At 45.4% G+C, this 12,747-nt stretch overlaps 1 protein-coding gene across 1 annotated transcript; it reads left to right on the top strand.

Annotated features, from left to right (window-relative positions):
- Positions 1–14: 14 nt before the first annotated feature.
- Positions 15–2,999, top strand: mul2 (mitochondrial E3 ubiquitin protein ligase 2). The gene is made up of 5 exons (XM_018753796.2): positions 15–70; positions 758–896; positions 994–1,081; positions 1,210–1,330; positions 1,863–2,999. The coding sequence occupies exons 2-5, from the start codon at positions 780–782 to the stop codon at positions 2,581–2,583; spliced, it is 1,047 nt and encodes a 348-aa protein (XP_018609312.1). The 5' UTR covers positions 15–70; positions 758–779; the 3' UTR covers positions 2,584–2,999.
- Positions 3,000–12,747: the final 9,748 nt, after the last annotated feature.

Below are 12,747 nucleotides of genomic sequence, written 5' to 3' on the forward strand. Positions count from 1 at the left end.
CAACCTTTCGCGTAGCTGACGAGTGAGTGACGTTTCACTTCCGGGGTTAAACATGTCTTTTCCTAAAGAGGTAAATATTTCGTGGTTACCGAGTCGTTGATTGCTCTTTCGGTCGTGAATGTTTAATGAATATAAAAATATAAAAATGTCCTCGTAGTCACTGCGAGCTGGACAAAAAGTTGGAAACCAATAAGTGCGACCGAGTCAGTCAGTGTGTCCTGCTGGATACTAGTCAAGTGAATACTCTCTCTGCTCAAATCGCTTTTCACACACACAGCTACCCGCGTTCATGCACTGCTTATATAAACTTATTTAGGATGGAAACAGTTAGTTTAAAATAAATAAATACGTAAGTAAAGTATTTAAGTAAAATACTTTGGTTTCGTAACTCTTGACACCTGCTGGGGAAGGCTTCAGGTATTAAAAATTACAGTAGTTTCTCCTCCTTCCTTGATCTGATAACTTTTAACTGTTGAAAATGTTCAGTTCAGCTGCCCAGCTGTCTGTCTCTGTTTATTTATTAGAGAAAGAGAAAAATCACAGTGAAATTTTCCTAAACACTTCTCCTCTTGTTAAGTGTGGAATAGCAATAACAATAATAGTAGTTGCTATTAGTTTATCTCCATTATCTAGCAATTTAAATTCTGTCCGATCATTAAGACATTCTGATCTGAAGCTCTTGCTAAATAAAATACTGTGAGAATAAAATTCATCGGCCTGTTTATTTCACATTGTCTTTTAACTTCCTTCCACCCAGGGACTGAGTGCAGTGTGGTAAAATGGAAAGCTTTCCCTTCAGAACAGTTGAGGTGTTGTGTCTGGGGACCAGCATCACCCTTTCTGGACTCTTTTACTACATCTACCGGAAAAAACAGAAAACTGTGGACAAGCTCAATGTATGCATCATCCTGTTGCTCTGTGTTCTTCTTTGATATCTTCACACTATTGTACCAGTCGTCACAATGCGTAACAGTTCCCTCTGCATGCTTGTAGAAAGCACCTCAGCTCTCTCTGGACAGAAACCTGGCTAATATCCTAAATGCTACACCAGGGAAGTGTCTTCAGTATGTCATCGTTGAAGGTGAGAGGAGAAGGTCCGCAGTCCTCTTCACACATCGTCGTACTCTTCACTGAATTGGTTTGGTGACCTGTAGTTCTGATGACTTTTCCAAATGTGTGCTTGCCCCATTTCCACCTTGCGGCTCCTAGGGAATGTACAGCCCATCAAGGAGCCACTCCGGAGCCAGTTTCAAGAGGGCTGTGTTGGGGTGGTCCAGAAGCTGGTGCTAAGGGAGCACAAGCTGGTGTGGAACAGCCTGGCACGCACCTGGTATGTACTGACCACATTCACATTTACATTTATTCATTTAGCATACATTTGATCCCACTTTCCTTTTGTTTTGGGGTGAAAATATTTCTGACATGTCCACAGAGCTCATGTAGTCTAGGTATAAAAAATTCTCACATCCCTTCCTTCTCTCTTGCAATGGTCTGAACAAAACTCGATTTCTTCTTCCTGAATCTGAGGCTCAGCAGTCAGTCGTTTCCTCTTTTCCGATACCCTTTCACAGGCTTTCCACAGAAGACTGACAAGTGTCACCCTTTGATATTTAGAACACATCAGAACGCATCGTGGAATCCCCTTCTTATACATCAAAACTGTCATTTTGTCTTCCGGTCCTTAAACCATATTACAGGCATTTGCTACAAAAGCAGGACAGTTAAACTATCCGTAAATTGAACTAAGTTTCAGATTCCTCTTACATGTGAAAGTAAATTCTCACAGACTGGGGACTGGTAAAATGGTGTAAGACTGTGTTGTGCCTCTGCAGCCCGTGACCAAACCTTTCCTCCCCATATAGGACAGACAGTGAGAGGATCCTGCACCAGCGCATTAATACAGTTCCCTTCAACTTGGTGGGATCAGATGAAGCAGCAGTTCGTGTCCTTTGCCCCCTGGAGGCTTCCGGCTTGAATATGGAAGTTGTCCACGAGAAGTTCCACCAGGCCAGCTACAGCTTCACTGACATCATTGGCCAGTATCTGAGTGGGGAGAAGCCCAAGGGCCAGCTGGAGACAGAGGAGATGGTGAAGGTGGGGACCATGCTCACTGGTGTCGGGGAGCTCTTTCTGGACACGGATCACACACTCAAGCTGCGCCCACCCACAGATGGTTCAGAGTTCTTTCTCACACCAGTAGACTTTGAGACGATGCGAATGCAGCAGGAGGGACAGGCACTGCTGTGGCGAGTATTGGCCTCGGTTTGTGCTGTAGCAGGTGTGGCTGTGCTCCTGTGGGTGGCACGGCGCTACTACCAACACCTGCAGGCAGAACAGGTGCGAGAGCAGCAGCGTAGAGATTTTGAGCGGCTCAGCACCATTGAGGACAGGGATGATGATGATGAGGAGGTGGAGACTGTAGACAACGCCTGCGTGATCTGTCTGAGCAGTCCACGCAACTGTGTGGTGCTGGACTGCGGACATGTGTGCTGCTGCTTCCGCTGCTTCCAGGCTCTGCCACAGCCAGTGTGCCCCATGTGCAGGCAGCCCATTAAGAGAGTGGTGCCCCTCTACCAGGCGTGAACCCTGAGCTCATGGTGCCCTGAGGTCACATGCACTCTGTCTGGCTGGCTCATGGAAGGGAGGGCAACCCCTGAGTCAGCGCTCATTCTTAGTTGGCTGCATCCGTGCCAGCCGCAGGACAGCCTGTTATTTCCAAGCACCACTGTGAAATGAGGCTGTACGTCACTGCCAGGGTCATCAACTGTCAAATTCAATGATTCATCTCCTAGCACCTGGTTCAATGGATGTCTGTACCAGTACCGTCCATGGTGAAAAATACTGATGTAAAATGTGAATATAAAACAGTTTTGTTGCTACTAATATGTGGGACTACAAGATTACTGACAGATGTTGCGTATAAGCTGTGTGCCTTAAGTGCTGCTTATTTTAAGTATAGAATTTGTGATTTATATTTGGTTAAGTATATGCATTCTGTATTGGCTTTATTATCCTATTTAATTTATAATTTTCCTCTTGGAAACAAAGAGATGGAAACAATTTTTTCAAATGGAAATTAAACTCAGACATTAAATTCCTGTTCCTGGTATTGCTGAGTCTAAAGTTCACAAAGCTTGGGTTGGCACGTCTTCATATCCCTTCATCATACTACTGAAGCAGCAGAGAGACCTGGGGGGGCTCAACTACGTAATCCTGCTAAAGCTGCAGGGGGTCACGGAAGTAACGAAACCGGCTGATAAAGTGATGGAGTGGCACGGTGAAAGAACAGGGGGAATGGAACTGGGAGGTCAATGGAGTAGATGGAAGGGTTGAGGTACTATAAATTGTCCCAACAGATCAGGGATGTTAGTCCTGTAGAATTCTGTAGATGTCCCCTCAACAGCTATAGATTTAGAAAGGATTCTCATGTGCTTGGTAAGGAGACTGGGAAACAACTGTCACAATCACAATATTCACAGCTGTTTGTACCATCCTTACATGCACTCTGTGGGCAGCCATCTGTTCGGATTACCTGGCAACCTTGTGTGTCCTGCTCAGGGCACGGCATCAGCTCAAGGACAGGCAGGAAAGCTACAACCATTAAGTCTAAAACCTGTCTCCTTAAATGGTAGTCCACCATACAGGTCCAGGAGAAGAATGTTCAATAAATGCTAACTATAACGGATGTGTATTTTCTTTTGTTCAACATGGATCCCCATCGAATGAGTTTTTCAAAACACTGCCTTGAGAAGATGTTTTTCACCATGATTTCACTAGATGGCAGAGTGATACCACTTTCTGTTCCTGTTTTTCTAGAATGTTACTATAACAGCTCAGGCAGCTGAAAGAACCCATCAGTGGACTCCTGCTTTTGACAAAAACAATGGAGCAGAGCCTACCTGCAGGGACTGTAATCTTCCAAAAACAGGGTGCAGAAAGCGAGCAGGGACTGTACTCATAAAGACCGAGTCTGGCTATCTGGCCCTCAGGAACCAGAGTGACATCATCTGAAGGACAGAGCTGTATCTAGTGAAGCCCCACCATCACCATATGATTACACATTAATGGTGCACCATATCATTGTCATGTATTGTCGATTAGAGCAGCAGCATTTCAGTATCGGAGAACTGATCACCCTCATCTGCTCACTGTCTGGATATGAAGAGAACATCACCAATTCACCCGTGTAGTGAATGTGAGAACTCTCAGCTTGGAGGTGTAGGCTGGGAGGAGCACGTGTCGTCAGGGACACACAGCTGGCTGGGGTGAAAAGGGAAGGATGCATTCAAGCACTGCCAGTTACTGTGGTTACCTGAGAGGATGAGCTGAGCACCATGTTACCGTGAACCAGATCATAAGATCAGCTTCAGTGGTTCACTGACTAGTGCAGGGACCCTGCGAGAGAGCAGCACGCTTTCCTGTGGGCTACTCACGCTGCAGTGCGAACTGTGCCTTTAAACTCGTACATCGATACACCAATTTCCAGGCCAGAAAAAAAGCACGCACATCGACAGCAAACGAACAAGCTATTCCAGTGACAACAGAGAGCCGGGGGTAGGGGCTGCACCAGCTGTCCTGATGGGCCCTGCAAGCGACAAGCCGACAGGCGGAATGTTCTAGCATCCAGCTGTGGGCACAGCCTTACTAGAGCTCAGGCTCCCCGTCACTACACCGTGCAGTCGGCAAATCTGATTCCCAACGTGCCCGTTAAATAACTGCGCACAACTGAAAGGATTCCGTTTTCTTCTGCAAAATGAAGAGGATTATTGACGATGCTGTACAAGATTATTCAGGCGACCACACTGCAGAACGCCTCAACGCTGAGATTAGCCTCGGTGGGGGAAAAACCCAAAACCTACAGATATGGCAGTCTGATTAAATCCATGCACAGGCTTCCAAATGCATACAAGTAAAAGTAAATTCTGGTTTTGTTTACTCGGAAACAGTGCACATATGAAAATTAACATTTTATTAATGTGTCTTACATATCTAGTGAATTAGCAAATAAGCACGTATTTCAGTAAAAATCAATCAGAGCAGAGCTGTATCGGCTACTGATGTGATGCGTATTGTAATATAGACATACTTAACACACACACAGTGTGTATGCCCTAGTTTGTTGTAACCCTTGTCAAAACTGCTATGCAAATCGAGCGTTAGAGTTCCGTTCATACTGAAATGAGAGAGAGAAGTTGTCCCTTGCAGCAAGACACCTCAAGCCTTTCTGCCTACGTGTCGACTGCAGCCTTTGGTTCATGTGGGCTGTCATGTCTTTATGGAATTGACAGCTTGTGCAGACAGCCAGACCTCTGCCGAGGGATGACAGCGTGCCACATGTAGGCATTAGCCGTTAACAAGAAGCATGTCATCAGTCTTGTATGTTTACAGAAGGAAGGCCATTCTCTCCATTCTACCCTAAATCTGAAGTAACCCTAACACTGCACCTTACGTGACACTCTATCTACATTCACAGATCCCGGACTGCTCACTGTTTTTATTCTTAATACAGAGAAATACTAGTTATTGCTATGAGTATGAAGCTTACATATGTGGGCCCGTGATGCGATGGTTCTTTGATCAGCATAGTCTGCAGCGAGGGACCGAATTGCCGACTTCCTGTCAGAATGAGGAGGTCAGACGAGGATGCTAGAGGATTTAAGAGGGAGTAGAGTTGAGCAATTCTGTCCCATGTCTTCCTTAACAGCCCTTGTCTCCCACCTCCACCACACAGCCATCTGCCACTTGATCTCAGCCTTGCTCTCCCACCCCCTTTCCCAGCACACGTAAAGACAGCACCAGTGCATAATCCAACAAAATATTAATCCTCCCTTGGTCAGCTGGCCCGCATTTTCAATTTTTCTTCTCATGCAAGGAACTAGTCTGGCAGATTTAAATTATTATATAACAGTCTTATTCAGGTTGCGGTACGGTTAAGGAAACGGCAGAACTCGGGTTACTTCAGGAGGAATCCTGTTCCATCCAGGGCTACAGTGAAGCATGGCAAGAAAAACAGTTATAAGGAAGTAATTGTAATCTTTTTCCCAAATGCTTCAATAATTGGCTGTGGCCACAACAGAAAAATAGCTTTTGCTGCTTTGGGGGACAATCGGCTGTATTTTTCAGAAAACAGTCCTACAGTGTTTGTTACAAAATTATATGCTTTTCAAATGTTTGTACACCATCTGTTGCTGTTGTCTGTTTTTTCACTGATGTAAGCTATATGTGGGGTTACAAGCAGAGGATGCAGGACATGAGCTACGTCTCGCCTCTGGATGCTGTCACTCAGCAGTTGTGCTAACCTCAGCTGTGGGCACTCTGTGGTGTTCGGTATGAACGTCACAATCTGCCAAATGTAACGGATAGATGTGAGTACCCTTCAGGGGGTGAAAGTGTTTTATTTTTTTGGGGGGTTTAATATTCCTGTGCTGTAAAGACTGATGCAGGGGATGCTATTAGGATGCAGGTAGCGCAGCTCTCTGCTGACCGCTGCAAACCACTGACACCTCAGAGCTCCACACGGCTCTCCGCCATGACAATGTGACCCCTTACAAGGGAGGAGTAACCTGTAAAATAAATCAGTCATGGTTTCTACATCAGCTGGGATTTTGTCGGACAAAAACGGTGATGGAAAACAACGCCTGCGTATAGAAAGTGCTCAGAAATGCCTGAATACTGTAATATGTTAATAGTGACAGTGAAGTGCTCTTCAAGCATCCAGTGACTTCCATTGTACATAATGCTTACAAAGCACTTTTAGGGAATTCTTCAGCATCGCCAGCATTTTTGTCATCAGTCCAACGGGATTTCCTTATCGCCGACAGGTCATCACTGTATCTCATTTTTATAACACTGTACCCAACAATACAGTTTGATATTCTTTCTGTATCAGTTCAGGGGAAGGATCTTGACTGAGGGTACTCGCTGCAGGAGGAATTTTTGTGTCCACTTGGGGAAGTGACTTTGAGGAACAGGCGTCTCAGGTGACGTGGCTGGGAGAGACGATGCTCAGGCTTTTCCTCGCTCCTCTCTTTCACTCTCTCCCCTACTAAGTTGGTAGGAGGTTAAATAGACAGTTTAGTACTTACCAGAATGTTCGGATGGTCCCTCCCATCAGGCCCATCAGACTGCATGTGCCACGTGCATTAATCATTAGTTGTGATTGGTTAAGATTCTCATTGTACTAGGATGTAGGAAGGTGTCCAATGTTGCCTTGTACATAGTTAAATGAATTTACTGTGTTCTGAAATTTTACTACATGGTCCTGTGAGCGGGGGGTGCAGGTGGGTTGAACCGGGTCCTGCTCTCCAGTGGGTCTAGGGTTCAAGCCCTGCTTGGGGTGCCTTGCAACGGACTGGCGTCCCCTCCAGCCTTGCGCCCTGTGTTACCGGGTTAGGCTCCGGCTCCCCGCGACCCCGTATGGGACAAGCGCTTCAGACGGTGTGTGTGTGTGTGGGTCCTGTGAGCATTTATTCAGTGTTCATTTTGCTTTTGTTGTGTTGAATGACTTCTCTGAACCGATAACCAGGGATGGGAGCTGTATTGTCGTGAATCGCCTATTAAGGGCTGACTGACTGTGTACGCACATGTCAGAAAGCTGTTCCAAAAAAGTCTGCCGTAAAGGTATACAAAAGCAGGGACTGCAGAGCCAGAAAGGAGTACTGTGGCTGTGGATCATCTCCGTCAGGACTCTCCCATAGGAGCTATTTCTTTGTTGAAGAGGTTGCTGCCAAGGCACAGAGGAAGGGAGATAGCCACTGAGGTGACATGGCAGACACAGCACAATTATGCCTGGGGAGAGGGGCTGGCAGGTGATAAGGAAGAGACCGCAGTAAACCTTCAGATTTCAACGGAGGCTGAGGACGCGGAGGGACCTTGACAGGAACAGGCCACTTCAAAGGAGAGGGTGAAGAGGGGGTTGCCTATACCTCTTCACTGCAGAAAAGCTGAGGCAGCTGGGGTAGGAACTAAAAACATGGGAGGCGTTTTTCCACCAGGAAGTAAGGAGGGGGAGTAGGATGGTTTTCCTTGTTTGGGGAGGGGGGAAGTTTAGGGGTTCAGATCAAGGGAGAGACTGGAACTATCAGGGTTGCTATGCAACCTAAATGATGTGGCTGCGCACATCGCTGCCCGCCTGTCGGACATCTCTGCATGGATGTCTGATCACCACCTCCAACTCAATCTCTCCAAAACAGAGATCTTACACCTTCCAGCTGGCCTGTCCTCCTGTCACGATCTCTTGATCAAACAACTCACTCATTTTGCCTGCCTTCTCGTCTAAGAGTCTGGGAGTGACGATTGACTTGAGTCCATCTTTCTATCGGCACATCGAAGCCACAATCCGGTCCTGCAGATACATCCTACATACTATCCGCAGGATCCATCCTTACCTCACAACAGACTCTGCTCAACTACTTGTCCAGGCTGCGGTGACATACTGTCTGGACTCCTGCAACTCTCTCCTGTGTGGCCTTCCTGCTACTGCCATCAAACCTCTACAGCTGATACAGAATGCTGCTACACGAGTTGCATTTGACTTGCAAAGCGTTCCCATGTTTCTCTACTCATTTCTCTGCACTTGCTTCCTATAGTCACCTGGATCAAATTTATAGATTTTAGATTACAAATGCATCAATAGAACTCCTCCCAGATATCTACAAACTTGATAATTTGCTACACCCCAGTCAGACTGCTACGCTCTTCCACATCTGCCTGCTTGGTGGTCCCACACATGAAAGGTAAAGTACGGAGGTTATCGGTTCTAGCTCCGTTGTGGTGAAACAACCTCCCCCTCTGACTCAGAACTGCTGAATCTTTGCCCACATTTAAAAACGGTCTTAAAACTCATCTCTTCCAAACTCACTTTGCCCATAATCTCTTAAATTCATGTAAGGTTTAAATGTTCATGATCTATAACTTTAAGATCATGCCCAGATAAGCCTTTACACAGCTACTCCTGTAATGTATGTAAATGTTTGTGTATCTCCAAAAAAAACTAGCAGGAAGGTGATCAGGAATCATCAATATTGTTTTGAGTTTTATGCAGCTACTCGTGTGATGAACATTGGTGCATATGATGGAAAGAAACTAACTGTACTTAAGAAACACACGTCTGCATCTATGTCTCTCTTTCCCCTAATGTAATGCACAAATTGTATTCTCTGAGATGTACGTTGCTTTGGATAAAAGCATCTGCTAAATGAATACTGTGCAAAAGTCTTAGGCACTTAGATGTTTCACAAAAATATTTGTTTTAGAGGGTTATTTAATGTCTTCTGAATTATTGTCAATGGGAAAGAGTATATTTTAAATTTCCGAGCATTCCTTTTGCAAGAAGTTACAGTATTACAGTAAGGGTTTTGTATGTTGTTAAAGAAAGAAAGTACAAGTACACACACAGCCTGAAACCACTTATCCCAAGCAGGGTCGCGGTGAGCCGGAGCCTAACCCAGCAACACAGGGTGCAAGGCTGGAGGGGGAGGGGACAAGGCACCCCAAGCAGGACTCGAATCCCAGACCCGCCAGAGAGCAGGACCCAGGCAAGCCTGCCGTGCCAAGCGGTTGTTGATGGTGGATGGTTATTAAGCTTTGTAGGAAGTTTATTAATTAAGAGCATTATTTTTAGAAGCATTCTCACTTTACAGCTTTTTTCCCCAAGTCCCTAAAACTTTTGCACAGTACTGTAAATGTAAATATAATGAGGCCATTGAGGGTATAAACTCCGTCTGTCAGGAGTTTATTGGATAGAAGTAAGGGGGATGTTTCTGATGTTTAGGGAGGCTCACTTGGTGATAGGTGAAGAGTGGGGTGGAAGTGTCTCCTTTTGGGAGTTGGGGAACTTGGTGTCAGATGGGGTGGCCATAATGCTGAGAAGAAGTGTGTTTTTGAAGGCAGAGGTAAGGTTGGTGCTCTCAGGATGGGTTTTAAGAGTGCGGGAGGGGTTGCCCGCTTGCATTATCAATGTGTACGCTATCATGAAAGGGCACAGTGTGGGTTTCTTCCGTTTGAGAAGGGTGTACAAAATTTATGGCCTTTTAGATGTGGGCAGTAAGTGGTTATTGTTGTATGTCCTATACATCCAACCTTGAGCTGGATGTTGCAGCAGGCTGCTAAGAGTGATGAGCTTGGGGACACCTGGTGAAGGGTTGGAAAGCGGTTAAAGTATTGCTACATGCAGATGACATGACAGTACTGACAAATCAGAAAGGAGCTGTCGGGGTAGTGAAAGTGATAGATGACTGTTTTCAGGTTGCAAGAGCAAAAGCAAATCAGGACAAGGTGAAGGTCATATATGGGGCAGGTGGGCTAGGAGGACAGATGTCAGTCACAGTTTTCCTTTTTGTGAGAATGAGCTAAAGATATTAAGGTTTTGGTTTTTACTTAAGAACAGGCCAGAGATTAGATAGGTGGAAGAGAAGATAAGTAGCATCAATCTATCCAATTTCAATAAAGGCTTGTGCTGAGCAGGGTCACGGTGATTCTGAGCCTATTCTGGAAACATTGGATGCAAGGCAGGGTAGCCAGAGACACCCATTCCCACACTTTAGGCAATTCAGAGTCACCAGTTCATCTGATCTGCATGTCTTTAGGCTGAAAGCCATGCAGACATGGGGTGAACATGCAAACTCCACACAGACTGAGTGGAGATCAAACCGACATTCTCTCACGCCACCCAGGCGCTACTCTACCATGCTGCCAAGATAAATACCCAAGTCAGGAAAGTTACTGTGATAAAGGTAGGCTTACCTATATCAGGTTCCTTATCAGACTGGCTGCTGGCTGTTTGGAAACTGTTTATTTGCAGCAGGATTGTACCTATCTGTGATACATCACAGAACGTTTGAAGGGATAGAGGATGGCGGATGAAGACATTGTTCTGAAACATGTTCTCTCTGCAGAAGGTAGTGCCTTTCCGGGCTTTGACCCCATGATGTGATGTGGCACTGAATGTGGTTAAAACTTTATTTGAAGAGACATGAAAAGGGTTCCTGCAGCTGCGGGTACAAGGGTGTCACAGGTGGGTCTCTGAGACAGGCAGAAGTTGGGTGGAGGGGCAAGGAGAAAGGTGGGTCAGAAGGATTTGTGTAAGATACAGCATAATTTTTCTAGATGGGAAAGAGGGATTTTAGCTGTTTGGAGAAACTGGGTACGTCCTGGTCAGGGTCTGCCTCTGTTGTTCCGGAGTGCCCGACACGTCCCTGTCCGCTGGGTTGCAGTGAGGTGGCGAGGAAATTGCGACGTATGCATTTTGGGGATGTGAACTGTGAGAAGTCTGTGAGATAGGATAATGAGGTGGGGTGGCGAATTTGGGGACGTTTTCAGGGGAAGGGCTGTGATCGCTGCAATAGCTAGGTCCTGTGGGATTGGAGGGGGGCGTATGTTTAAAAACAGTCCCACCAGGTTGTTCCAGAAAAGGTGTACAGATACAAGGGACGTCCCATCAACCGTATTACATAAATTTTAAGTCTTGACATTTGGCCGTACTGCTGTGCGGTAACGTCGGCGGGCCGCGCTGCCGAAAGGCGCCATTTTTCTTCACTCACACTCAGTCAGTATGTCTGTGAGCCACTGCGTTTTCTTTACAAAATGTTTTATTTACAGAACGCTTACTTTGTGATTCCATTCAAGTGACATTTTTGTTTTTTTTTTTGTTTTTTTTTTTTACAATAGCTAGCAAGGGAAAACGAGAGCATTCTGGTGGTACATAAAGCATATGCGAATGAAAAAGATTCACAAATAATGAAAGTGAAATGTGCAGTTAGGTAACAGTCACAGTGTTTATCGGACTCGATCGTGAGTTGAGGACCACCTGTACTGGAGCTTAGTGGGGAGGTGGATGGCGGTAGCATCTGGATCCAAGTTTTTGGGACGGGAAAAGGGAGAGCTGTGGAAGGAGGGAGGGATGGGTTACGGGAGGGTTAATTGTCTTTCTGGAATCTCCCATAGAAAAGGATGAGGCAGATTACACTGCATCAGCGAAATACACTCTTTTTCTCTATGAACCTTCGCATTTAGTTGAGCACAATTTCAGTGAAAACACATAAATTCATTACGTGGACTGCCGAGAGATTTTGATTCTTTCTTTCTTCTATTGAGTTCAGCGACGTTTTTCTCTTATTTAAGATTAGTGAGATCAGTCAGTGATGTTGAATTATTTCAAATGATTGACTCATTTGCTGTATTTAATGTAAAAAGAATGACTATAACGGGTATAAATAAATGCTACTGTACTGAATTAATAAGCTCATTGTATGAAAAAGGATGCGTAAGCATTTTCATAAGCCGCTTTCCAATTTTACATTGTAGGAGGTCCAGTTATATGAACGCTGTTTGTACATGCGGTGTTACCCTTAATCGAGCAGGGCTTCGCTGTTTTCTTTTATTAGCGGTTAATGGAAGTCCTTTCAGACACTTATCGCTGTATGTATTCATAGTTGATAGAGGGAAGAAAGCCGCAGTCCAGACAGCCATGATGATTAGAACACACCTCCATCATGGCTGTTTAGCTCAATAATTGAGCACCAGTCACCCACAGGAATCCTCCAGTTTGGCCACACATTTATTCTAAGATACTGTTGAAAAAAACTGTTTTTACGATAAACGATAAACCGGTTTTTTACGATATTCGTGGAAGACAACCCGTGGATTAATAGCGGGCTTGTTTCTCAGACTTCTGTTGGCGGTAGTAACAGTACTGGCCGGTAAGTGTCGCTCTTTCCGCAGCACAACTCGGCGCGCGCACACACACAT

Source organism: Scleropages formosus, chromosome 3 (assembly GCF_900964775.1).
Source record: "Scleropages formosus chromosome 3, fSclFor1.1, whole genome shotgun sequence".
Lineage (NCBI taxonomy): Eukaryota > Metazoa > Chordata > Actinopteri > Osteoglossiformes > Osteoglossidae > Scleropages > Scleropages formosus.